General features: G+C 42.5%; 3 protein-coding genes across 9 annotated transcripts in view; 2 read left to right on the top strand and 1 right to left on the bottom strand.

Moving 5' to 3' along the window:
* Positions 1 to 1,050: 1,050 nt before the first annotated feature.
* anapc16 (anaphase promoting complex subunit 16) lies at positions 1,051 to 4,618 on the bottom strand. The gene is made up of 3 exons (XM_064318997.1): positions 4,477 to 4,618; positions 2,907 to 2,981; positions 1,051 to 2,249 (listed from the first exon to the last, which is right to left on the bottom strand). The coding sequence occupies exons 1-3, from the start codon at positions 4,616 to 4,618 to the stop codon at positions 2,140 to 2,142; spliced, it is 327 nt and encodes a 108-aa protein (XP_064175067.1). The 3' UTR covers positions 1,051 to 2,139.
* On the top strand, positions 4,565 to 23,741 carry ascc1 (activating signal cointegrator 1 complex subunit 1). Of its 6 annotated transcripts, none has more exons than XM_064318967.1 (11): positions 4,565 to 4,686; positions 5,938 to 6,070; positions 6,369 to 6,468; positions 6,584 to 6,681; positions 6,962 to 7,140; positions 7,393 to 7,526; positions 7,786 to 7,905; positions 8,581 to 8,705; positions 9,969 to 10,042; positions 12,325 to 12,470; positions 13,926 to 14,326. In XM_064318967.1, exons 2-10 carry the CDS (start codon positions 5,950 to 5,952, stop codon positions 12,439 to 12,441), a joined length of 1,068 nt encoding a protein of 355 aa, XP_064175037.1. In that variant the 5' UTR covers positions 4,565 to 4,686; positions 5,938 to 5,949; the 3' UTR covers positions 12,442 to 12,470; positions 13,926 to 14,326. The 6 variants fall into 6 exon arrangements, with proteins under 6 accessions (XP_064175037.1, XP_064175018.1, XP_064175026.1 ...); XM_064318948.1 differs by lacking the exons at positions 4,565 to 4,686; positions 13,926 to 14,326 and adding exons at positions 5,416 to 5,546; positions 22,346 to 23,741; XM_064318956.1 differs by lacking the exons at positions 4,565 to 4,686; positions 13,926 to 14,326 and adding exons at positions 5,416 to 5,546; positions 14,343 to 14,629.
* Positions 23,742 to 25,534: 1,793 nt separating this feature from the next.
* Positions 25,535 to 27,813, top strand: part of spock2 (SPARC (osteonectin), cwcv and kazal like domains proteoglycan 2) — a 40,717-nt gene continuing 38,438 nt past the window's right edge. Inside the window, exon 1 of one of the 2 annotated variants that reach the window (XM_064318906.1) lies at positions 25,535 to 25,933. In XM_064318906.1, coding sequence (XP_064174976.1) covers positions 25,745 to 25,933 — 189 coding nt within the window. In that variant the 5' untranslated portion in view covers positions 25,535 to 25,744. The remainder of the gene's footprint in view (positions 25,934 to 27,813) is intronic. The other variant, XM_064318901.1, reaches the window with a different exon arrangement.

The raw sequence follows: 27,813 nt of genomic DNA, 5'->3' as shown, positions 1-27,813 counted from the left end.
ACATTCTGTTCATTCTTGCTCGGACCTCAGTACTGTTTTGACTTAATTTGCAGGGCAGAATAAGAAAGCGCTTCTTCCTCAATTAGTCATGTAAACTGGCTCAAGAGCACATGTAATGTAAACAAGGATGGAAATTTGCAGTTTTGCTCACAGAATCGTAAAGCCATAGCATAATGAAGTGCGGTGTTAGACTCACAAACGCGCAATAGCTTACTTAAATATGGCCATGGCATGGTGTCGTCATGGGAACAGGAAAGATGGGTTTGGGGAGAAAACAAAGGCTACCTGACTATATGGCCTTGTGAAAAACAGAATCATCGGGGGGTTGTTTACCACCAACCACCACCCCCTCAGCCTTCTCCTGTTTCCAGCCCCTCTCTGCAGACTAGCAGCTGTAAAGACAGAGCGGAGGGGGGCTGGGGGAGGGCCCCAGACCGCAGTATTAAAATTAATGAGAGACGGCATGGTCATGTGGAAAAACAAAGACATATCCCTGCAGATGCAGAGGGTCGCCCTGGATTTTCATTGCCCTTGCACTTGCAGACTGCGGACGTTGAGCAGTAACAGAAGGTCGCATAATGGAGGGTAACAATACATAAACAGGCAGGCTCTTTTGTCCAGAGGAAGGAACGGATGCTCCTTTTGTGTTTTCTTACGTGTGCTCTCAGTAATAATGAGCATGTAAGAAATAGAATAGCTGCGATTAAAGAACAAAGACTGACCACCCATCCCCACTGCAATGTAGAAACACCATAAAAAATATGCTGGTTTTCTACCAGTCCAGGTCCTTTATGCATAAACAGATCTATATTTCCTGTACAACCAAAATATTTTTCACTGTTCACATTTGTGTTTATAATGGAAGCAGCAGTTTATTAGTGTGACTGCCACTATTGTAGGATTGCATTGCATTACTATCAAATAAAAGACATCGGGTGACAATTCAAAAAGTGAAAACAGGAAAATTAATGTGCTTGAGATTGCAGAATTGTAATAATATTGATAATTGGTCAGATTACAAAGTCTACAAATGTAGAAGAAAAAATTCACTTGTGTTTCATAGTGTTTATTAAATTTATGGATCTAGTTCTACCATTCTCAAATTTAGTTTCATTAAGAAAAGGACACAAGCCTCAATTGATGGCGTGGACTGACACTGTTGACAAAGCTCATTTTTTCAATTAATATGGCCAAATGCATTTAAAAAAATACTTGTGACTTGCACAGAGGGTTAAATATCTGAGTCATCCACGTCCATTTTTGTTGAATGATGTGGAGATGTCTTGAAGGATTTTGGTGAACCAAATTAATAAATAAAACACATACACATGCACAAAAAGATTACATAGGTAATTTTAAAAGCTTGATTATTACTGATACAGTTCAAAAACTAATTCTAAACTTGGGGGGGGGGGGAATAGAACATACAATTGATGCTGCTGAAAATCTCATAATTACATTGTCAGTACTGGAAAAAATAAACAATTCTGTTAATTACACAATCATACCAAATACAAAAAGAAAAAAAAGTTATTGAATTGCATTTACGTATCCAAATAAAATAAAAGTTTCTGAAAAAAGACTGTCCATTGACATACCATGAGACTTTAGTATTTAAACAGGAAACAAGAGTTTCAGGTGTGAAGTAAGAGACATTCTAGATCGAGCTAGAACTTGTGTCTAGTTCTATGTGCTTTCAGAACTGGTCATTAAATGTAGAGGTTTGACAAAGGCAAATCAGAACTGACAATCTGAAGCCACCGAGCAAACAAAGGAGGACAAACATGCCTACGCATGCCCGCTTTCTCCACTGGTCTACTTGCTTCAACCATGGCCATTTTCTTTGAAAGCCACAAGAGCTAAAAATATCTTTGCAAGATGTAAACTTATGAACCGGTGCACATTAAAAAGAGGTCTTTACAATTTGCTAGGGTGTAATGCAACAAATGAACATTAGACGAAAAATAATTTAGAAATTAATCTGATGGTCCTTTTGACTGATTTACGGAGGGAGTGCCAGCCATTTAAACACAAAGGGACGCTGGCTGTGGTTGCTGATGTACGACCTCTTCAAACTGAAGTCTTCAGAAGTTCTAGCTTTCTTGAGCAGTCCATATGTCAGAAGGCCCACATCTTTGCTTATGAAGGTGTGAAACCCAACAGCTGTTCGATTGGTTTATACCGCCATTCGTCTGCTTCGAGCTCCTCAACCAAGCTTGCTAGTTTCTCCATGCGAGACACTTGTTGATCTGGGAATAAAGACAAATATTAACATGCAATTTTAATGTTTTCTACAGATAAAAACTGGTCAAAGGAACCAGCAAGCTATACTTTATACCATCAGTTCACTTAAATTAATTGGAGCCAGTTACAGACATTCTAATAAAATTGCCCCAGGAAAGGCCAAATGGATTTACAATTCAATCCAACCCTATTCTGCACAACAAAACCAATACTATAAAAATCATCTTCAGTTACTGTACCATATCTTCAGTAAATTGCTGTATTGGTGCCTAAAACAGTCAAGATAACCTTTATGGTTTTCATACATACAGGAAAGTATAAAAATGTTACAAGTGGCACAATTTTTCCACTGTTTTACATTAACTGGAGCAGTTAGTGAATTATTCTAGGCATGGACATACAGATTGCAGAAAATTAAATTCTTAAATAAGGCAGACCTGCCATTCTGCATATTCTATCCCATGGGTATTTTTGCCCTCTCTGCCACAAGAATCCTGACAGAGATCCACAGCCCAGAAATGGATCGAAAACTCTATATAACTCCCCTCCTTTGTGTGGAAAATGATAATCATATTGACATTTTATCCATTTATACTTTCAGTTTTTCCAAGTCCTTTTTTGAACAAGGAATGTACGAGTCCTTTGCAAGATTACACTCTTACCATGTTTCACCTGCTTGAGTGTAGACGCAACTTGGTAGCTGAAAACAGACTCGCACAAAAATCTATCAGAGCCATCTGAAACACAAAGAAATGCACAAATGATCCCACCCTGTCCATTTTCACACAGACTTTTCCATACTCTTCTTACCAACTCATGTAGTAGCATGTGGGGGGAAAAAATGAGAAAAAAACCACTGTGCTTGTGTAACAAGAAAGGCACATAACTGAGCATGCAACAAAACTAGGCTAACTCTTCAGCTGGAAAACATGATTAAGGAGAGAAGACAGAAAACACCATTATGCAACTCATTACCATTACAGGCCATGGTAAGCGAATGCGTGCCAGAATCTGACGCTGCAGCAGGGATTACTGACGAAGACAAAAACCCCAACAACGTACACAACAAAACAAAAGGCAGAGGGCTCGTTCAGCCGTGCGAATATCCCCTCTGCCGTTTGCCATCTCTTTGCCCTTTGCTCACCCAACTGCCTCCTGATGCAAATCAAGGCACATACACTGAAGCGAGAGTTCACTTTCCAGGGTTTTTTTAAACATTTTTTTAACAATATCACTTCAGTTTTAATGTATGTTTTTGATTGGTGCAGTGCGTGCAGCAAAGGATATTTTAGATATTTAGACATTTTAGACAACCTGCCAACTTTACAATGGCTGGTACAGGGCACTTGGAAGTTTGCAGTGTTTACACCGAAACAAACTGATGTTCATGCTTCTAATTGCAAGTAAAGACCATAAAATAGATTGTTTTGTGTTAATGGCCTCTTGAAAACATATTGTTGCTGTACAAGCTGCTTTGGATTTTCTTTGGTACACCACAAGCCCTATACCTGTCGGCAGGTCATAAAATTGCCCAAAATATCCTTCATCGCATACACAAGAAAAATTCTGGGCCAACTGAAAACATATACTAAATCAGAAATATTATTTATTTTTTTTAAATACAGAATGGGAACTGTCTCTTTAAATATGGTGTTTGACGCAAGGGAAGTAATTGGGTGGAGGCAGTCTGCCAGACAGCCCAGCGCTGTTCCTTTTGTGTTCTGCTGTGCAGGCACGTATGAAACGCACAAATTTGGGGGATGAATCAGCAACTAAGCCCTAGTCACCCGGGTCTTTGGTGGGAAAGCACATCCTCATGTTAGCAGATGAGGTGTTGACCTACATAGAGGGGAGACCAGTGCATAAATTGATTAAAGTGCAAAAATTGATTCAAGCGACAAGGACAAGCAATTTGCTAAAGTCTTACACCACAATAATCAGGACACGTTCCAGTTGGAATTTGTTTGTCATAAAATTAACATATCCCAAGTTTCACTAGTGCTCAAGAAAAAAAAAAGAAACATTTTTGTGAATTTGAACAAGCTTATTGTAGTAACTTGTAGTAAATTACAGGACTTGCAAAAAAAAATATGCTGAGTGTGTCCACTCCGGATTAGAACTCCTCTCTAACTGTACCCAAATCAATATTTCATTACAGAGACCTATTCCCGACAGAACAGATGTACAGTAGATATAAAGGTTATCAGCAAACAGGGCAGACTTTTGACGGACCTTCCATCATTTCTCCGGCTCCTTTGGGATATGTGTAGAGTACTTTGCGAGGCGGTATGAGTTCTGAAGCACTAAATCCTGATCCAGTGACAGAGCTTCCGCTGACCCCCCCAGCTGAAGAAGAGGAGGAAGATGCTGCCATCCCAATATACTCCACCTATACTGCAAAACAGTAATGAACTCATGGTTATGGTCATTCAAGTAAACAAGGTTGGTAGCTAGCTTGAACGGCAGACACAGCAGGAGGGCTGTTATTTATCCGTTCCAAATCTAGTTAGCTAGCTATGTCACAGACTTGGTATGCAACTGTTATACAAAGTAATGTTGGCTGGCATTAACTAAGTTTAACAAATGCATTTATATGGCTACCATAGTCAGCTGACTACATCAGCTCATATGTATTCTGGCTTCAAGCAAGTGCGCACAGCTGAGTGGTGAAACTGCAGATTCTTACGTTGCTGGCTAATTAGCAAACATAAGCTAATGTCAGGGACATACAGTGGTATAGCTAGCTGGCTGGGTGTCGCTACAGGTACTGTAGTTAGCGTTATCTAATACAGTGGTAGCTAGCCAGTCTACAGACAACTTATTACATAAGCGAGTCAATCGCTGATAAGTTAGCATATGAGGAAGCCTGGCTAGCTAGGTCTAAATAACATCAAAATGTCGCAAAGCGAATGTGTAAAATAATGATTAGGTCTAAGACAATACACGGAAATGGCGAAACATACTATGGATAGCTAGCTTGCCCTAGTTTAAACATTTGTTACCTGTTTTCAACGAATTATGCCGACATCAACCGAGAGACGTACGTTATAGCTGGACTAAGTTACTAGCAATTCAACTAGCACTAGCTGCAATAACACCACGGTCGAAATGCTTTGCGGCTGATGAATACTTTAGACAACCTGATTTACGATAGTCTGCCGTGTGTCAGAAAGTACACGCAAACTGAGTGCTAGCCATCATAGCTACACTACATAGTTTATCTTTTTCACATCCTTTGATGAAGTCCTGAAACAAATTAAGTTACCAGGCCCACCTAGTAACATCAACTGTTTGCTGTATTGGTAAGATTTTCGTAGTTCGCTGACTGACTAGCTATCGAATTGACAATATCACCAAAGGCAATTACTTTAACTATTCAATCTATAGTAGAGCAACTAGAATGCAAGTAAAGGCAAACAAAGGTGACGAATTCAATTGTCGGAGTGCTTGATTAATAGGGCCACGTAAGTTCTGCCAATTTGGTTAATTAGATACAGTGTGCTGACTATAGTTGCTTGCTACTATGGTGAACTAGATGTGTTAATTTGTAACTACAACGTTAGACTACTTGGCTAAATCATTTGAGAATCCCAGTATTATTTTGTACAAATAACATAGACTGTTGTTAAATTGTTACGTTGTATAAATAAAAGCCATGATTATTTTCTGTGGTTATTCTATTCTAACACACAGTAATCCTTTTAAATGGAGGTTTTACGACCGACCCTGATAAACATCAATGGAAGGATTTACAGAAAAAACGTCATCAAAGAACAGGTTTATCAAGACGAAGACGATGAGGACGACTTTTCTTACTCAGACCCGGGTAAATAACGTTAGTAAAAGTGAAATAGCCACCCATCAAGCGTCCTGTTGAACACATTGAACACACGTTTTAAAATGGCCTGTCTAAGCAAGCGTGTTTACAGGACGTTAATTTAAGTTAAAATAATTTAAAATCATAGTCTTCTTTGGGCCATACAGTACTCCAGTTGTGCAAGTGCAATGTTATACAAATTAATTAATATTTAAGACTGTTCCTCCATGCGGGATGACTGCATTCACCTAGTGCTCTCCTTTAAATTAAAGCTTAGATTGTTTGATAAAACTCTTTCTGTTTAAAGTCGCTGCCCAGTGCACGGACGAACCCTGTGACACACTCAACATGGAACAAACTGAGAAAGGCTTCCGTTATGCCATGGATGTCCCCAGTGTCCTTTACAAGTAGGCATGCATGCATCAAAATAATGATACCACACAAAGATATGTTATATATTAACCCTAAAGGAATAACAATGCAATAGAGCTGAATTAAAAATGGAAGGTGTTGTTTTTGCAGATACATTATTGGAAAGAAAGGGGAGACCAGGAAGAGGTTGGAATCTGAAACGCGTACCTCCGTTAGCATTCCCAAGCAAGGAGTGGAGGGACAGATAGGTGAGATCTGGATGGGAATGTGCTGGTTTTTTCTCTTTTTGTCAAGCAGGACAATGGTGACCTTTGTATGCAATCGGTGCTTTACCATCCTACTTTCTACACATTGATTCATATTTAACAAAGTTGTAGTGAAGAGAGTGACGTGAGGCTTCCTTGTATTTTTAGCTTTGTGATTAAGACAATGAGGTTATTGTCATTGACTTGTAGCTATTGTCTTTTGTGTGATAAGATCTGACTTGTCCTGACGTGTGACTGAGTGTGTCTCTCCATCTTGGCTTAGTGATCACCGGTCAGCAGAGAGGAGCTGTGGCGTCAGCCGTCACACGCATCGAGGTGCTGATGGAGAGCTTCCGGAGGAAGCAGCCCTTCACACACTTCCTGTCATTCGCTTTGAACCATCCTCAAATCCAGGAGCGATTCTTGAAGTTTAAAGAAGAGGTCTTGGAACAGTGTTCAGAGGTGGAGAATATTTGTATTGTAGCCAGAGGAGTAATAGAACTGCAGCTTTAAATTTTGCGTACAACTTCAACAAATTAATGTGAGTTTGGTTGTTAACCTTGTCGACCATTAATACTCAAGGCCTGTGCTCACTGAGATAACTGCACTGATTGATAAATGCTTCAAAGCAAGGTGTAATGTTAATGGTGGGACTATAATCTCCTACCACATATGCCTTTAAGTAATGCCAGATTTCTCCCTGTGTTTTTGAAGGATAGCGGAGTTGACAGCAGCATCTTTCAGAACCCAGCAAAGCTCCACCTGACTGTCGGTACCCTGGCATTGCTCAATGACATGGAAGTGAGCAAAGCGTGTGAACTCTTGCAGCAGTGTCAGGAGCAGCTCCAGTGGGTCCCAGTCCGCATGTTTCAGTCTACTCCTGCTCTAATAATGCAGTAGATACTATGGCCAAAGTTGCTACCGCCTAATTTTAATTATTCCATTCCAGCCTGTATAAAAAGTATTATTGGTTGCATGTATGGAAAATATGCTAACTACCATAGACAATGACCTTTGTGAATGACATAAGATCACTGAAGTTTGGTGAAGGCATTGTATGAGTTACTGGAGGTCAACTTGTTCTCTGTGTACGCTTTGATATTTCAGAGACATCACCGGGGGCAAGCCACTTCCCATGGAGGTTGTGGGGCTCGAGTACATGAACGACGACCCAGCCATGGTGGACGTCCTGTATGCCAAAGTCCAAGCGAAGGATGGGTCAGACAGGTGAGAACTTAGCCTGGTGGTCTGGCTCTCTGGGAGCTTGCCTTGCCTTGTGGAGGGGCTGTCTTTAGGCATTGGGGTCTTGCCCAGTTCACCGTGTGGTCTTTAGTCATTTCTGCCAGTTTTCTTTGAATGAAGCTGTGGTAGCAACTCCATGCACCACAGCTGTGAACAAATTTATGAAAAATGTGATAAGTACAACCAATATAGCAGAGGAATATGCTGCTCAACAAATGACACAAACGCACAAAACATATTTTAAACTGTGAGAATCATATAGTGGACCAGGGATTACAGTCTGTAAGAAGTACTGTCATGCTGAGCACAAATGTTCATTGCTGTTGATTGCTTGTTGTCCGTCTGTTTGCCTCAGAAAGCCTCACACAGTATAACAGTCTACAGTCAGCAACCCTTGTTCAGAGGTGTAAAATCCAGGTTCAGAAAGTAGAAGTCCTCCCCAGTATTTTGTTCCAGTCGCCTGGATTTGGTAATTGGCACAATTCTTCAGCCAGATGGTGGAAGTAATTAGTGATATAAGCTGGCTGAGTTGGAAGAAACACATGGCAGGATGGCAGTTTTGTTTTCTGACCCCTGAACTTTCCACCTCTGCCATTTTGTTTCACCAGTGAGTTTGGTAAGGTAGCGCATTGTTTTCTGTCCGCTCTGTTTCCTCTGCAGGCTGCAGGTGATGGCGGACCAGCTGGTGGAGCACTTTGTCGCGGCGGGTCTCATGGTCCGGGAGTGGGACAGAGTGAAGCTCCACGCCACCGTCATGAACACGCTGTTCAGGAAGGACCCCTCAGGTAGAGCCCTCTGACCATCCACCCAAACCCCTGTCAGGTAGAGCCCTCCACCCAAACCCCTGTCAGGTAGAGCCCTCTGACCCTCCACCCAAACCCCTGTCAGGTAGAGCCCTCCAGCTAAATCCCCTGTCAGGTAAAACCCTCCGGCCCTCCACCCAAACCCCCCTCAGGTAGAGCCCTTCGACCCTCTGCCCAAACCCCCCTCAGGTACAGCCCTCAGGCCCTTTGCCCAAACCCCCTTCAGGTTTGTTTTCGCCTTTAATATCAGCAACAAATTCAGACCCAAGAAACCAGGTGGGGTGAGTTAAATTTGTAATCGACTGCTATAATTGAGTGCTGAATAACAACCAAAACCAGCAACCCCTGTGACTCACCAGGATCAGTAACAAAGATCACTGTTATGGAGGATGAGATTACAGAACAAAGGCAAACGCCCTTGGGGGGTATTCTATTTCACAGATAAATGATGAGCCTGGATGGGCTGAATGGCCTGTGCTGCTCATTATACATGATGTTCTTGTGTTGTGATTTTCTCAGAATCGCTTATTCTCCAGCCTGGCCTTGTAGTTCCAGACACACTCAGCAGGGGGCTGCTGCGAGCTGCAGGGAGTCCGCTTTTCAGCTGCAGTCCACAAATAGCCGGCCGTACCTCCGTATCGATCGGCTTGCCGCTGCTTCAGAGCGGCAGCTAGCGCACAGCGCTTGTGGGGAGGCCGGGGAGCTGACCAGCAGCGCAGGTTTTGGATCAGTGAGCTCAAAACAACATCTGCGAGTGACCTCTCCCTGTTTGTGACCGGAGCGGTAGCATGTTTTCAGCGCCGACAATGGGCTCATTCAGTCAGGAATGGATCATGCCCAGATTCTGCTCCTGAACATGAGTTTGCACAGAGCTGGCTGGGCACGGAGCACAAAGGAAGGGCTGGTTCACTGCAAACTGTTTACCGCTGGGGAACAGTGGACGTTTTGATTGAGCCCTGGTTTTTTTTTTTTGCGTGTGTTATTGTGTCTATGTTGACATCAGGGCATCCTTGTAATTATTAGCTTTGCAGTAACGCAGCCCTACCCACTTCCCTACGAATTCTTCCTGATTTGGTAGTCAACATGCTAAAAAAAAAAACAGATCCTGCTTCATTTATAGAATTGTGGTACACCCAATACATATCCTGACTCTTTTGGTGTATTTTATCTGGATCTCATCACACCTCAGTAACATAAGGTCTTTGTTTTGCATTCATTTTAATTCAACTTTTTTCTGTCTTGCAGCTGAAGACAAGGGTGGTTCGGGGAGGCCAAATATGAAGGACAGAGAGGCTTTTGATGCACGGGGTGTATTAAAGGTCAGAGCAAAACAAATCAGCCCCTCCATGTAAGGGAATGTCAAACATGCGGGTGCTAATGATAACTTGTCTGCGCGTTGTGTTGACTGGCGATGTGCAACCTTATTAGCGCTGCCTGCCCTCTAGTGGTTATATACTAGAACTGTCATTTTGTGGATAAACAACAACAGGGTCTTGCCAAGAACAGGGGTGGGCAATTCCAGTCCTGGAGGGCCAGCTTGTATGCAGATTTTTGTCTCTACCAATTACCCGGGCTTCACGAGCTAATTGGCTGTATACACCAACACTGGTTTACTCGTAGATGAGATCACAGCGAACATGAGAACAGTCTTCGGCTATCATTCATGCGCTTATCAAGAAACGTAGCCAGATGGCGTATATGTTATGGCTAATTATGTAATTAAGACCAAAAGTTGGCATGAAAACAGATATAGAAACAGATATGGCTCTCATTTGCCCACCTCTGGCCTGGAAGCATGGCACGAAGAACAGCTTAGCAGCGCATTCTGCGAACTGGGGATAGAAAAAGCGTGAGATTGATTAAACCGTTTCCGCGCACACTTGAAGAAACGGCAACGTGTAAAAATAGCAGTCACTTTGCCAGTTCAGGGTGGCAGCTTTTGCGTACCTGTGAAGCTTCTGCATGCCAGTGAATCTCCTGCATGCTCATGAAGCTCCTGCATGCCTGTGAAGCTTCTGCATGCCAGTGAATCTCCTGCATGCTCATGAAGCTTCTGCGTGCTTGTGAAGCATGTAAGGGGGTGATATTGATGGGGCTTTTTGCACGGAGGCAGAGATCACATGTCCGTTTACCACTCCTGTGGCGAGTCGGGGAATATCGCGTGCCAGTGGAAGTGTGACATTCCTGCGGAGCGAAACGAAAATGCATGTGCCGTGAAACCGGCGAGTTGTTCTTCAGTATGAATATGCTAACAAAAATGCATATTCGTTTCAGTATGGATATGCTAACAAAACGCATATTCGTTTCAGTATGAATATGCTAACAAAAATGCATATTCGTTTCAGTATGGATATGCTAACAAAACGCATATTCGTTTCAGTATGAATATGCTAACAAAACGCATATTCATTTCAGTTTGATTATGCTAACAAAATGCATATTTATTTCAAGAGGTTTGGTGAGTTTACCTCTTATGTGGATTGAATAGTCTTAAAAATTCATTTCTTTTATGGTTGGCAGGGCTGAGTATCTTGTTGTTGTCCCCTGAATTTAATCCGACAGACAGGCTCCAGGTCTGGTTACGCCCACAAAGCCAACCTGTAAAAGGAGATGGACAGACACACATCTCTCCCTCTAAATATATGTGCACCTCCATACCAAGGGTTCTGTGTTTTCAACCATTACAATGCAAAACACAACATGCATGTTTTCTAGTGTCAGTTCATTCAGTTTTTATTTTTTCCTCACTAATAATACCTTTTAAATCCATTTTGTCTTTTAAATTAATTTCAATGGAAGTGACTGTAAATAAAGGAGCTACTTTTATAAAAGATTACCAGCCATTGTTTTTCATTTAAGATGAGGCTAAATATTCAAGCGTTTGGACATACTGAAAGCGTGTCTTGTAGCCAATTAGCCGAACAGAGCATGTGCGGGCCGCCCATGTGCATCATCGCTCTGATTGCTGTGTCTTGTTCTTTCAGCTTCACCGGGGGGCGGGGGGAGGGAGAGAAATCGCAAAAGAGTCCGTTAAGATGACAAACAGAGCGTTTATGATCCTCCTTTACACAGCAGAGAAGTGTCGCTGGAGAGCCCCCGGATTGTGTTCAGTAGGCAGTAACCATAGCAACGGCATGTTTGCGAGAGACGGCCCCCTTCTTGTCATTCTGCGGCTGCTCCTGGAGTGGAATCCGAGAGGTGGCAAGAGCCTAATGTCTGTAACTGGCTCCAAATGGTACAAAAAAAGAAACAAGGCTAATTAGCAATCCAGTAAATAGCCCCAATAGGTTTAAAGGGATACATCTGGGTCGTCATAATCAATGCCTTTCAGACTGCAGTTTCACATGATTGTTTTGCATGTGCCCAGTGTCGGGGGCACCGGTAGTATTGTTTTTCATCGCTTGGCAGCGCTCCAGCGAAAATAAGCGCAGATAAATATCCCACTCTGCACGCACAGGCTGAAGCTGTCGACGGAGAGGGGGATTTGTAACAGTACCTGGCTAACGTGGCTGTCGGACACGGGCGTGTCATCTGAGGCAGCCCGGAGTCGCAGGGTAATAATGCTCCATGCCTTCCTCTCTCCCTGTCCCTGTCCCTGTAGAAGTTCGGCACCTTCCGTTTCGGAGAGTTCCAGCTGAACGCCATCCACCTTTCCCAGAGGTTCTCCACGGACTGTTCCGGCTACTACACCTCGTCCGGCCTCGTCCAGTTGTCATGACGAGCCTCGCCCTTTGGCCTCCAACTGTGGTAAGAAATGGACCGAAAGATTGGTGACTGACTGTCATGGTTGAGCTACTGATCTCCCATGCGGACCTCTGTTGTTCGGGCATAAAGCCCTACCTGCATTTCCTTGGCAGGGTTTCAGCGTGCATTCAAAACCCTTGGATGATTGACTGATACTGACGTTTATTCCGAGCCTGGCTGCAGTGACTTTATTGTGGGTAGTCTAACTGCCCTTCTTCAACGATTTGAGCAGTTGATTTTAATGTGGGCAATGTTCAACATGGCCAGCAGATGGCATGGCCGAGCACAGCCGATATGGCGGTTTCAGTGACAAGAATATTGTAGATACCTCAGAAAAAGCCTCGTAAATAGAGTGCGTGACCGCGTGAGCGCGCTGGAGGGGGAGTAAGTTATAACAGCCGTGGCCAACGCCGGTGTCGGCCTTGAGCCGTGTCCAGTGTCTTATAAATACACTTCCTCTGCCTTCGCGCGAGCCGAGTTTGGCAGTGAATCAAACCGGATTCAATTAAAAGCCGGATTTATTGCCGGGCAAATGCGAGAGCCTTTCTGTTTCCCCCGTAGTTTTCATGCCGGATGAAAAATGTTCAGAGGCAGCATCTGGTAACGCATGCCTTAATTCCTATGCGCATTTAAAAAAAGAGCTGATTTTCTGGGGAAGAAACAGGTGTTGAGGGAGAAATCTGGCAACCCCCTTTATCATGTTGAAATATTTTTACTTTTTTTTTGCGATGATTGATTTTAAAACTAAATAAAAACATATAGGGCCTTAGTCACTAAGAAATTTAGCTGTTGCAAGACCCTTTAAACCTCCAAAAACCAATAACATTACCTGCGATTGGTCATGGTAGTTGTTTCTCATTTGTTTATATACTGTAGTGGCTGCATATGTCCTTATACTGCTATACGTTAAACACACACACTTTATCGTGTGTGTGTTTAACATAAGTGGAATTTCATTGTCCCTCCTGTCTGTGATTCATTTCAGTTCAGTACCATTCTATCAAAACACAGCAAACAAAAGCTTAGTCTAAAAAATGCATATTTAATGCAGGTTTATTTTACAGTCCTAGATGTGAAAGATTCGAGTGCTAAAGAGTACGACCAACTCCCACAAACCGCATATTGGCTTTTTTATGCATTTCTATGGTACCATTATAGAATATGTAACCCACCTATTTCATTTTCAGTCCTGAATTGTTAGCATTAACATTAGACTAGAGCAACTTCCACAGCTTTATTTGAATTTAGTATTATTATTATTAGTAGTAGTAGTAGTAGCAGTAGCAGTAGTAGTAGCAGTAGTGTTCATGTACATGACAGACAGTCCTGAGCTTGTTCTCTTGTCAGAAATTGACTGTAGTGTGGTCGGAGGCGTGACCTGTCCGGAGGCCTGTGTCAGCAGCCAGTGTGAGTGCGTTGGCCTGGAACGGCCTGGCTCAGCCTCTCTCTCTCTCTCAGCAGGTCTCACGCCAGGCTGTTCTGCGGGGCTAGCGTCTGCTTAGCATTCAGGGGAGGGAGGCTGGGTCACCGGCAGCCTGCCTGCGTTCCTGCGAGCAGCCCAGAGCCCGCCCGCTGTCACTGCTCCTCCTCCTGCTGCTCGAATTCAGCAGCTCGGTCACGCACGCGCCACTGCTCTCTCTGTCCTCCCGGCCCAAATTACGGCGCGGGAACGGCCCGCTGATGATCGCGCGGGGCGGGGGGGACGCTGCGGCCGACCCCCGCCTCGTGATTTCGCCCGGTGTTCCGTGTCCAGCCCGTTTCCTCCCGAGCCGTGGAAACGGGCCTTGTTGACGCGGCCCGCCGTTCGGTCCCGTTCTCTAACGGGCTCCGGCGGATCAGCGTGCGGGGGGGTCCGCCCCCGCGTTGTATCCGCAGGGGGCCCGAGCTGACCCACGTTTGCGCCGGGGCTCCAGATTGATGCTCCATCGACTCCGTAACCGCTCGGCGCAGATTGAAACGTCGGCAGCGAAAAGCATTAGTCACCTTTCCCCGGGACAGGAGATGGATTTCGTGACCGAAGGAGGCGTAATCATGGTCTGAACGAGAAGACCTGACATGACTAACAGAAATGGGTTTCTCCCAAAGTGTTGCAGTGGGACCAGCCGGTGAAATCAATTGCCTGTCGATAAGCCTGTCCATTAAAATAATTGCTATTAAATGTTTTCCAGCATTTCGGGGAAATTATTTTCAAAACCTTCAATAATCTGTCTATAAAAAAAAAAAATGTTTTTTCAGTTATTGTGGTGCTGACATCACCACAGTCAGCTCTAGTGTGCCAGCTCTGAGGAGACAAAAGCTCTTCAGACTGCTCTGTTTTTAGAAAGGAGGAGCCTTCATTAGGCCCTGTCTCAGAACTCTTTCACCTTTCTTGCTTTACATTGCATTTCGTTACAGACATTTAGCAGACGTTCTTATTCAGAGAGACTTACACAAGTTTTACATCTGCATTTACACTGCATCCATTTATACAGCAGGATATATACTGATGCTTACGGTTAAGTACCTTGCAGGTTAAGTACCTTGCTCAAGGGCAGTGTCCTACCCGGGAAACGAACCTGTGACCTTTAGGTTATTACCCATTATACTACATTCATTACCCATTATACTACATTGCTGCCCTTCACTTGCTCTCAATGCCTTTATTTTTGGAAATTTCAGTGTAATGCAGCAACTTAGTCTGAGGTTTTAATTGTTCAGATCCGGTCTTTCCTCTTTCAAACCATGAAGAAAAAAATCATCCACCCCTCCCCAACTCAGTCAGCAAGCTCTTTGCTTCCTGGGGTGAGATACAGCAACAAGAACCCTTGAGGTTTTCTGGTACTCTGCTCTTTTCAGTAGACCTTCAAAAATTAGCTGTTGTTAATTTGTGCCATTATTACAGCTGCAAAACTGGTAGTGGTTTTTATTTGATCTTTCTTGCTCAGTATTTTAGCTGCTACTGATTAGGGTCCATCATTTTGATAGAGCGCATGTAAAATTGATGGCTTGGTCTGTGGGGCCTGGCGTTAGATCTCATTTTGATACCCTGTGACGTGGAAAAGAAAAGCTGTGAGTTGAAACATAACATAATATAATATAACAGGCCGTTCAGCCCAACAATGCTCGCCAAAGGAGAGGAACCTCAGGAAAGGGTTGAGAAAGGGTTAATGGCAGCGTGGTCGCAGAGCGAAGCACTGCAGGCTTGTGCCACGCGGTATGGGAGGAGAACAGACCGCAGGTTCTCTCAGACGGGAGAAGGGAATGCCAAACGAGTCGCTGCGCGAGGGGCTCCTCATGCTCTCACCGTTCCCGAGTCACGGCGAAATCCAGCGAGGGAGGCGGGAGCTCCGGGAATCGGCCGCGGTTTCGCCGGCGCATGTGGCGACCAGGCTGCGATTTGCTGACGTGCTGAGAGTGGTGAGAGAAAAAAAAACCCCATCTGCCCCCCCCGCTCATGATGGAGAAATCACCTCCACACATTCACCTTTCCTCTCTCTGCTGAGATGAGCAGAAAGACACAGGCGGCCGTCAGCGCTAGTGTCACTGTGAAAACCGTCTCTGTTCGAGGCCTGCTGTGCGCTCAGCCGCTAGAATGACAATTATTCTCAAACCGAAATTGCACCAAAATAAAAAAAAGTGGGACTTCACAAGGAAGGTGAGAAATCGCCCGAACGGCGAAATTAATTTGGGGACCCATGTCCTCGATGTCCTTGAGAGAAAGGAAGTTACGCTCGTCAGCTTTGAATAATGCATGTGCAGTAAATGGTTAAATAATGCATTTCTGGTTATGACGGCAGCCGTGCTTCACGTACATGCATTGCTGTAAGCCTTCCATGTTAGCAGGACACTGCTGTGTAATAGACACAGGTCAGGGTTCCTCAGAATGTTCTGGCTAATTACAGTATACCTGAATTCAAGTTGCTGCATCCACCCATGTCAAATATGCTGGCAGGATGATGCGTATTCATTATTGCAATATTTATTTTGACGTTTAAAAAAAAAAAAAAACGCCCTTGCTGTATATACGTAGAATGACACAATGATATATGAAGTAATGATTGACACAATCCATACGTTATCAAAATGTGAATGAAAAGATGAGATCTGTGTAAACCAACACACGGTTAAGGAGCTAATTATGGAAATGCATTCCTTGTGCAAGACGTGTACATTTAGGGCTGAAAATAAACCGAAAATAATATCTGTTGATGTGGAAAAATATGGGTTTGTGTAGGAAGCGGTTGTGGCTAATTAGCAGGATGAAAGATCAAAGTGAACTGAAGGCGCTTCATGAGCAATATGTAGGAGAGTCACTAAAGGTTGAGAAATGAAGAGGATTCATTTTAAGTGCTGTGTAATTGGAAGAATTCTGTATTACCTGGAGAGCTGGGAGTGTTGGAAGGTTGGAGAGGTTTACAGCCATCAACATAAAATATGTCCAACTAAAAGACAGAAGTGAATTCGCTGGTGTGCAGTTGCATTGCTGCATGCAGTTGTGGATCGGCATCTGTGTTTATTAGTGGACTCATTCCTCTCTCACACCGTCTTATGTCGATACAGGTTGCTCAACCAGAGCTTGACACGATTTTCTGACAGTACAGACTGTTTCAACCCGCTAAGTTCAAATCAAGCTTAAGTCGTTTGAAAAAGGAATTAATTGTGCTGACAAGTAACCAATAGCACAGTTGCAATAAAGTTTATGCAATTCCACTTTATATACACAAACACCATATAAAAAAAATCTAGACAATGATATTGAATAATGTAAATTTATTATTTAAAAATAAAATTAAGTGATATTCCTCTAAGTGAATATTGAATACGTGTTGAACATGAAAAACATGTCAGTATTGTGTTTCGATACATGTTTATTTAATGTTAATTATTCTAGTTTTGGCATGACCAACAATTAGGCAACTATGATATTGCATTAAACAGGAAGTGAGTGTGAGGTTTATTGTACAGTAGTACTGTTCTTTCTGTGTGTTAATGCCTCCAGTACTATGAAATGTGGCGAGTAACAAGATTACGGATTACCACTTCTTCCAACATGGCTTCAGGTGGATCCATCTTGTACGTGCTAACTGGCAGGTGTAATCGTTTTTATTTTTAATCGGTGAATAGTACCAGTCTGGCCACAAGTTGGCCATATGAATGCTTCTGTGGGGGGAAAAAAACTAGTATCCATTGTACATCTTTGCCGACATCTGTGAATATCGCTGAGAAAGGGCGAGATCATGTCCAAGAGGAAGCATGTCTGGAATACAAGAGGGAAATCTTGAATGAAGTGCTCACTTTCGAACGGAAGGGCAAGGCAGACAGGGTCTAGAAAGGTGAGGTCAACAGAACAGGATGAAAGCACGAAGAGCGGTTAGATTTTGATTTGAAGTGGCGGTAATGCTTCCACAGAGACATGTACAGTACGGCCACTTACATTAAGATCAGAAGGGGAAAGGTTTTAATGATGGATCTTCAGCGTAGTGATAATAGGAAGAGTCAGTCAAGTATGAAGCACCAGAGGACCCGGAGAGGGTGAGCACAGATAAAATGGCAGCTGACCCAACACAGGGCCTCGAGATTCTCTCATTTTCTAGCAGAATATAAATAGACTTGCTTTGACTTCACGTGTGTTCGCAAGAATTTCAATGTGCTATGTGGCGGACTGTGTATTAAAAAGGGCTGTGATTGCAACCCAGATCACAAGATAAGGATGTAAATACCCTCAAATTAAAGCGGACAGTCTGCATTTGAACCTCATGTTCATTGTTTCATTTCCAAATTCAATGTGCTGGAGTACAGAGCCAAAACATTTTTTTTTAAAGTATCACTGTCCAAATACTTATGGACTGCACTGTATTCGAGTAATGGAAACTATTAAATGACATATTAAATGACTTATTTTGAATGGTATAACAGCTCTAAATCAAGATTTCATCTCTTTCATAATACAGTGTGCTTTTCTTGGATGTTCTGTTTTTGAAATCTGGAAAAGAAAACATTTAGAGAACATATGACCTTTAATAACTCCAGAATAAAAGGATTATCAAGCTGTTAATGCTGTTCATCCTACAGAAAATTGATTAATCTGTTCATTACTTTTTAAGGTCAGGATTTATTCTGTGCATTTAGTCTCATCTCTTTAAGGCCTACCCCCCTAGCTGATTTAATCCATCAGTATCAGTTTGGGTAGTGCTTATGCCCTTTACACTGAAAAAGAAAACAAAAAAACAGTCACAGTTTCTTCTGGTTTAAAGACTGATTATTGCGCATCTTCCTAGTTGAAGATTCCTCACATATTGTCAGTCTAGTCGCTCACTAATATTACCAAAAGACTGCTGGCCAGATAGCCTGAAAATGGATTATATGTCATTTGCTAATTTTAGTTTGCTGAAAAGACCGTTGCCCGGCCATCGCTCATGTGTCAGCTGCTATTGTTTCCGACCGATGACACGTCTCGGATTGCCCACTGTCTACTGTTGGCGTGCGTTCCTGATAGTATTTGCCAAAATTGGCCAACACGCTTTTAACCGTCTCCAGATAACAACGATTCCAGGCCCGGCTGGTGTAATATTACATAACAGCTAGATATTTCTGACGGATAATGCGGACATAGCAGGCCTGCGGCTGGTTCGCAGTGGTGGGGCGTTGTGTTTGGGTCCGCACCATAACAACGAGCGAATCACAGTAAGGGACCACACGAAGAGCCACATATGCTAGTGTCGGAACATCTGTGGCGTACGAAAGTAAAAAGTTGGGGAACTGATACGTACCCTTGGCCAACTGGGACCGGGGATGTAGATTTTAGGACACAGTGGATGTTAGTTCTTTATGTTACAGCTGAGGCCCGCTACTGGAAGAGTTTAAAATGAGGACTCAGGCACCTGGGAAAAAATAAATTTGGGTTTACCCCAGATTTCCAGTTCTAAGAAAACCAAGCAGGCTGTGCAGTCACAACACTCCAGCACCACCGCCCCAGATAGATATAAAACCACTCGCTCATGTGCAGTGGAATGGCTGATTGAATAATCTTGCCCCTTGGGAGATTGTCACTGATGACAGAGCAGGAATTTCTCAGGAGGTTGTTTATTGTAGACTAAGATTACTGGTATAGAATAGATTGCACAGGACCATACTGATTCTGATGCTTTCTCAGTTATGTCTGATGATTTCTATAATAACCAATAGCAATGTTGGGGAAGCTTTGTTTTCTCAGCAAGTGCTTCAAGATGTGCTTTTTCCAGAAGCCCTATGTTATTCCTAACCACCATCATTTACTGAAATAAACCAAATCTATGGAAGGAAGATATAAGGGAGCACAACATTGTTGGCTTCATTTTAAACAGTTTGTATTATCTTCTTATGTTCATTTCATATAACATGGGTATTACCCAGTGGATCAACTTTAAAGTATAGATTTAAAACAGCAGAAGTACAATAGCTCAACTCACCATAGTATGACTAATATTACTAAAAGGCTTGCAATCGCAGGCTACCGTTTGTTCATTTGTGTAGCGTTATCTAAGCAATGTAATGTTTCAATGCCTGTATCAATAGACCAAACAAGCTTACACACGTTAAGGTGATTCGAACACTTGGAATTGTTATTGAATTAAACGTGTTGTGAAATGAAATGTTCCAGGCATCGTGTGTACAGAGCAAGCAGAACTCTTGCACATGCGGAGCGGTCTTGCGCAATTCAAAATCTGCATCGTTCCTCAATGCCGCTGAGCTCTTTGTGGACATATGAGTGACATCTCAGCTCCAGTGTTGTCTGTAATGCTTATTGCTGAAACGCCATTTGAGTTAATGGATGTGGCTGCTGGTGACAGCGTTGTACAACCTAAGAGAACCTAGATACCGCTCCATCTAAGAGAAAGCGTAGCATGTGGAGAAGCAGGATTCTGTCATGTTCTGTAAGCGGACAGAACCCAGATTATCTACCACAGAAAATGTCTGATCATCCTGTGAAGTGTATTACCCCTTGTTTTATTTTGCTCTTGTATTATTGCCATCTGATCTTGAAGAGCATCAGAAAGATTGCTGTATTCTGTGGGGTAACTTGAACTTTAAAATGTGTTTGTAGTGTTATATAGCAACTTTCATGGTCATGAGTCAAATGAGTTCCTTTTAGCTGAAGAAATAAGTAAGTCTTCCATAAATAAATCTGTCTGTTTACAGTTTACCTTCATTGCTTTGTCTGTTTATTTTGTTGCATATCATTGCTTGAGTTATAGTACATGGCATATTTCAAATTTGAGTGATCAGCAAGAGATTAAAGGAATGACAGTGTAGCACACAGCCACTGACCTGAATGCTGAAAATAGCTGAGTCCTCAGAGGTGTACAGTTTTTCATATTTTTTTTTCTAATTACATCTCGTTACATTACACAATTACATTTGAGATCCACAAAGCCCATTGTCCTTCTTAGCGATAACACAAGACATCAAACATATGCTGTTTTTCCTGAACCCTTTTGATTGACGCTTCAATAAAGGGGTATTGACAGCTCCCAGCATCCGACAGGCTGTAATTTGAGTGATGAAAAGCAGCAGAACTGCATCACGTCTGACTTTACTGTGAAGGCATTGCATGAATGTTAGAAATGCAGTAGCACTGGGGCCACATAGTGCCTGCTGTTGCCCAGTGATATTTTAAAACACATGAACTACCAAAAAAAAGCAGTACCATTCTGAAATACAGTTTAAATGCTTCGCTGCCTATTCAGTGCAACCTGGGAATAGATGTATGCCGGGCTCTTTCTTGTGCACTCATGCATTGTTCCATGAAATCCCGGGCCTGCAAACTATTTTTTCACTTAAAAGGGAAGCACCACAAGTGCATGTTGTTTACCAGTTCCAGTGGTAGTCAGTCTCTGTACATTCTAGACCAGGAAGGTTGAGGCTTTGATTGTCAGTTGGGGTGCTGTTGTTACAAATTGCTTCAATAAATGTTTGGCTGTTTAAATGTCCTAGTTAGTGTGTCTGCCAAACAAATACAGGAAAATACTACTGCTAGTCCTACCACTACCACTGTTACTGCTAATAATAATGACACAAAGCTACCTTTGATTTGTGTTGTGTGTCATATTTCATACTTCGATTGGACTTCACCACTGATGTTACCAAATTAGGTTTGTAGGTTAGTCTTTGATAAACAGGTTTTATAGGATAATGGAATAGTGAACAGGAAACACCTATTAACAACAAGGGTCCGATCAGGCCCAGAAAATCTTTAATGGTTAGGAACTGATTTTAACAGAATATCTACGTATTTTATGTGCCTCTGAGATCCTTGGCTGCTATAAATGTTGATCTTAAGTTGTACTCAGAATAATGAGCATCCGAGCTGAAGTAGATTTCGGCTTGGTAATGGGGTTCGTTACAATGCTGTTCCCTCTGAGACCATTAAGCATTCAGAATTACGGGATTCAAAATAGTGGTGCTCATTGTACAGTTTAATTGAGTGGGGAGCTGTGCAATAAATGAGAATGTTTGTGGCAGGCATGAGCAAATGAGCTGTATACTTTTTTTTTAACTGGAGAGATCGTTCATTAAAAACTCTACAATTTCTGACACTGTATAATACATTTATAGCTCTGTCTGTATCCTGTATCCTCACACACTACCATAAATCTGTTATGAATATATCCGATTAGGCCTACTGGATAAATGCAGCCGGCCAAATTGTGTACTAAAATATGAATATCTTCACTCATTTACATAATGCTGCACGAGGACTTGACTTGGCCACAGTAATTGCTGTCTGGTGTTTGTGTGGTCCGGCGCTACCCATTACTCGCATGCTGATCCTTTCGATGGCGTTTGCGATGCAATACCCAAGACTAAACAAATCTTGATCCAATTAATTTTTTTTAAATGCTGATTTTCATGTCTTGCAGGAATTGCGTCTACGGGGGCAGACGGTTTCCAGCGCATCCGTGTTTGCTATGCGGCGCGGCTCCTCAGCTTCCTGTCGTCACGTTCTGTGCCGTGCGGCGGGCTGGCGGGCTGGCGGGCTGGCGGCCCGGCGCTGTGCCGGGCTCCGCCGTTCTGCCAGACACGTCTCGGCTACGCATCGCACCGGTGCCCCGCTTCCAAAACGCACATTTCCATTCCGGAAACGGCTTTTCCGCGGCTTAATGGGGAATTCGTTCAGATTCACTGAATCTCAAACACATTCAGGTCTACGGGGGGCAGACGGATTTCACCCGGATATTTTGTATTGTTTATATTCTGAGCTATTTACTTAATCTTTTCAATCTGACTACAAAAACTATAGATTTTCTTTTTTTTCCCCTCCCACAGACATTTGGGAAAATGAATTCAGGCTTATGAGGCTGTGCATAAATAAACAGATGATTATGCAAAATGCTTGAGTTACTAATTAACATCAATCTCTTTAAAATTCAGGAGGCATATGACTGATTAATTGTACACGGATGTGGGCCTGTCTGCAGTGCAATAAGATGAATTGACTTCTGATTGTCTGGTATTTTTCTCCTTATTTAGTCCTATTGGAGCATAACATGTTTGTTGCTTATAACATTTTGTTTGTCTTTGCGAGTCTAAATGATGAGGTGCATAAATACTGGAATTTGCCACTTCATACCTATTTTTGTGCTACATGAATGTTTTAACCATAAGTGGTTTTCCCTATCAAGAATTTACAAGATTGTATAGATACTCATGCATCTATAAATTCAATTTCCCTGTGTGCAATCATGTATATATTTGAGTTGAGATGTTTTTTTATTCTCCTGTCTTTTGTATGTAAACTGATTTTGTATGTAAATCTAATCACCAAATTGATTAGATTGCTTCTTCCATACGCCGCCTTTTGAGGGGAGGACAAAAAGCTTCCGAACGGAGAGAAAAGATGACATCAGTTAATCTGCCGTTTCAGTTGAAGGAGTGAAATAGGTTGGTTAAAATCCCCCATGGGCGCATCGTTGGGAGCAGACCCGCGTTAGAACAGGATAGGTGCGTCTGAGCTATTCCTGGCTGGGTGTCGACTCTCTGGCACGCCCCTTCCTGTGCGCTATCAACAAGAAGGAGAGAAACACAGTGTTCGGGCCCAGCATCCAAACTTAAAGCACCCTCTTTCCTGAAATGTTTCTCCCCAGCAACACCTCTGCTACAGCAGGGTATGAGCGCTTAGTGCAGAGGTTACGAGCCTGTTGTGGGTGGGACGAGAGAGGAAGTAGGATTACTCCAGCGTTGGCTCCTCACACATTAATTCTCCCCGTGCATCAAGATAATCCCCTAAATATGCTGTGACATAAACAGCTCTAAAAATAGGCTGCCTCTGATTCCTAAAGCGGTTTGTCACGGTGGCGTGGAAGGGCTTGCCTCCCTGGTCATGGCGGACCATGGCTCAACACGCGCTACACACTGTGCTGTCAGCTCATTGGCTGCCCGCTGTGGGTAAGAGGTGGATCAGGTCAGTAAATACAGGGCAGTGCTACAGAGAGCAGCAGCATCCCAGGTGCAACGTCAGCACAGCCCAACAGGGTTCCATAACCCCCGCCTCATCCACTAAAACTAACTACGCCAGAAGGAGGGTCTTAACCTTCTAAAGCTTCTTACCAGGGTATCAGTGTTTTTCTGTTTTCGGTCAACTTCAGTATTAATCTGGAAAGTTTCCCCTCATGAAATGTTTTTAAAAAGCTGCATTCAATATTGATGCATGGAATTCAGCCTGACTGTAAAACAGAAAATTTGATTTTTCTGTCCGCTCTGTCGAACCGAATCCCTGGTCCGGCGTGTAGAGCCTCGGTCAGCTCATCGCACTAATTGTGACATGATGGATGATGATCATTAATTACTGAATCTCGTCGATCGCTACATTATGTTGACATTTGCAGCTGGCAATCTCGGCAGGCTCCCCCCCCCTCCAGCAAAGCAGGGATTCTGCCGAGTCAGGCAATCGTATCTAATGACTCAAGTTTGTTTTTCCCCCATCTGCATCGTCACAAGCTTGTTTACACCCAGATCCAGCATGGAAACTGACTGATCAGCTTCAACAGTAGAGAGTGCTGTAAATGTACACGTACAGTAGTCATTTAGCAGACTGCACCACACCACCAATACCCTACAACGCAAACTTCCCAGAGTTAACCATGAAATGAGATCTGCTTAATTGGCACGGAAACATAGCACAAACAGGTGAGCAAGGAGGCTAATGATGAGAGTCACTGGCTTAGAGATACCAGGATTAGGAAACCAAGAGTACAATCAAATGAGGACAACTGTCGTTAACACTTACCATGGTCATTTACAATAGCGTATTTCTTGCCCAGTTGTGCATAGGCCTGGCCTCGGTCATGCTGGAACTGCGCTCCACAGACAGTGGGCATCAAAACATATTATTATATGCCATTATATTCTACTGATATACAACTAGGCCTATAGGTTGTAGTGTTTTGCGATACAGTCGAACATAATCATAAAGACAAAACAGCTAAAAAATATATATTTTAAATTAAGGATAACCTACAAACTGAGAATGAACCAGGCTACCATCCCTCATATACAAAACCTCGATAAAAAGTTAAGTATCCCTTGCCCATCATTATGTCCAATTCTTTTTCTACATTAAGTAATCTGAACCCACGATTAACTCTTCTGTATTTCCATCATACTAAATTGACTAAAACTCAACTCAAAATCTTCAATTGCAGGGTCTGGCATTTAAAAAAAGGCCTAGCCTATATCTTATACGCACACTGGAAATATGATGTAGATCTAGGCCTAAACTTCACACGGAATGTGAACTTTTTAACAAACCGATTTGACTCTGCATTAGGTTATCTCAGGCCACTTTAAATAATGTCTTTCTGCGTGTCGAATTAAAATACTGGCCTTGTAACTGTAAACTGAATGTATGTCACACACAGAATACAGCATCCCATTTACACACTTACATTACGGTATGCAGGTGTATCAGTGGTCCCTGGCACTCAACTTCCTGAGACATTATCTGCAATGGTAGGTTAGGTCTCCATTCCGTTTCATGCACTTCATTTTAAGAGTGTTAAACATTAGGCAGTAACTTGGCGTAATCACATTTGGCTACAGTGCAGTGCGCACCTGCTCGCCACTATTCGTCAACGCGGGATGTGCTATCGGACTTGCGCTGCGTCGCTCTCTCTCTCTCTCCCTCTCTCTTTCTCTCTCTCTAGCAGTGCCTCTGTAAGGAGAATCTTATAATCAGGTCACATTTCACCGTAGATCTCTAACCAAGAAGAAGGGAAGTCAGCCAGCGTGAATCGCATCTACAAAGAGCATCACAAGCAGCCATGGTCGGGATGAGAGATCTGGGGTATTTTCTTGTCCCCGTCCTGGTTCTGGTGGGGTCCTCGATGCAAGCGGACGTGAAATCTGGAAAAGAAGCGCAGAATGCGGGGAATTTCATGGAAGATGAGCAATGGCTGTCCACCATTTCCCAATACAGCCGCAAGATCAAACACTGGAATCGCTTCAGAGACGTGAGTTCGCTATCTTGATTATTTTAAGGCATGAACAGTTAAAAAAAAAAAAAAAAAACGTTTCGTCAGCTAGCCTGCGAGTACATAAAAATTTGTACAACCTCGGTAGCTAGATACATTTTTTACGTAGCCTAAGGATTTCACATGATATTTTATCTATGCGATTAAATAGTGTTAAGCCTATAAAGCAATTCTAAACGTTTCTCATTCGACACGATCTTGGTAGGTTACAAACAGGAACCAAGCATGCTAAGTGGGCATATAAACAATGGTTGGTTAGCAAAACTAACACTGTGAATTAGTAAACAGAATGTGATGCATGCTTGAAATGTTGGGGGAAAAAAACCTTTCATGAATGTCGGCTACACAGGTAGCTACCCAATCACGACATTTTCAAATAGCCACATTAAATGTGTTGTGTCAGTATTTGTTGACGCTTTCAAATATTGTCGCCATGCGTAAAATATGCTATGCAACAAAGTTTTGGGAATTAGCCAGCTATGGGTAGCCTAGCTACTGAAATTCGCTTGGCAAAAGAGGTTAACTAGGGAGTCAATGGTAGTCGCTATGTCAGTAAAAAACTGTTCAGTTGCTATCTGAAATGCATGTCATTCAAAGCAGTTTCTGGATTTATGTCATTTAGGCTACTGTTTTCAAAGCAATTTAATTAGCCGAAGGGAATCGGGATAATGCTACATAATTTGGGGTTCAAAATGGCTAGCATAATTTTTTTTAATTTTTGTCATTTAAAATTTATTGCAGAAAATCGTGAAGCGATCCACTTCATAAGCTTATTTTTGTTGTCGAAGGTGAACTTCGTCTGCTAATGCAAAGTCATGATTTGACCGTAGCTAGCGCGTCATGGATGTTTTGAAGTAGGCTATGCGATGTATAGTTTTTCATAATAAAATGTGCATAATTTCAGTGGTAAATTTGCGGTAAATCATACAAATATACACATTTTCTCTCTGCTTTATTTAATCGATAGCTGATAAAATTTTACTTGTTTATTATTTCATCTATAACGTTTGTAAATTGGCTACATTTAGGCTGAGTCTGTTCCTGGCCCTGCTTACAATACTTGCAGCAACAAGATCCTGGAACAGTGTAACAGTTCATGCTATACAATCGTCGGCTACAAAATGTTATCACAGTACTACATGTATTATAGCCACTACTATTAATTAGGTTTATTTCTGAGGCCCTTAGTCTAGGCGGTTTACAAAATATAGAATTGTAAGCATACTGGAATTGAAATACAGGTCTGCAGTCGGTGTAAGTGGCAATGTGCAAATAATCAACTAGCAACCCCCCCCCCCCCCATGAAGTATGAAATATTATGTGATTCAGAACGCAAGGGCAGGTACCTCAGCCGAATTAGCTTACAGTGACATATAATATAATACCTAGATAATTCAGTTGTGGCCAATAGTGCTATGAATAATTAATTAAACGCTCAGCTTACACTGGTTTGTACTGCTGGTTCAGGCAACACGTTGATGGTATTAATGCTCTCTCGTGCCTAATTTAAGAATGGAACTCGGATTCAATATATATTGCGCATATATACATGCACATATACATACACACACACACACAGGACGATTGACTACATGTTCAAAAGAAAATATAATTTGCCCGTGTTTTGTTTTTAGGCTTGTAACCATAATGTATATTGTTACTGCCTACCATGTTTGAAATCTTAATGCAACAGTGTGCTACCTTATATTTGATTAAATTTGCCATCAAATATTTTGACAAGGGAAGCAACTGTCTGTGTGAATTTAATAAATCAATTCAACTTGCAAAATGGAAACTGAGATTTGGTTTGAAATTACGAGTACATTGTCTAAATTTTGCTACATTTGTGGGAATTAAAT

This window comes from Anguilla rostrata, chromosome 2 (genome assembly GCF_018555375.3).
Source record: "Anguilla rostrata isolate EN2019 chromosome 2, ASM1855537v3, whole genome shotgun sequence".
Classification (NCBI taxonomy): domain Eukaryota; kingdom Metazoa; phylum Chordata; class Actinopteri; order Anguilliformes; family Anguillidae; genus Anguilla; species Anguilla rostrata.
The sequence above is the reverse complement of the archived record's forward strand: the minus strand, read 5'-3'. Positions and strand labels throughout refer to the sequence as shown.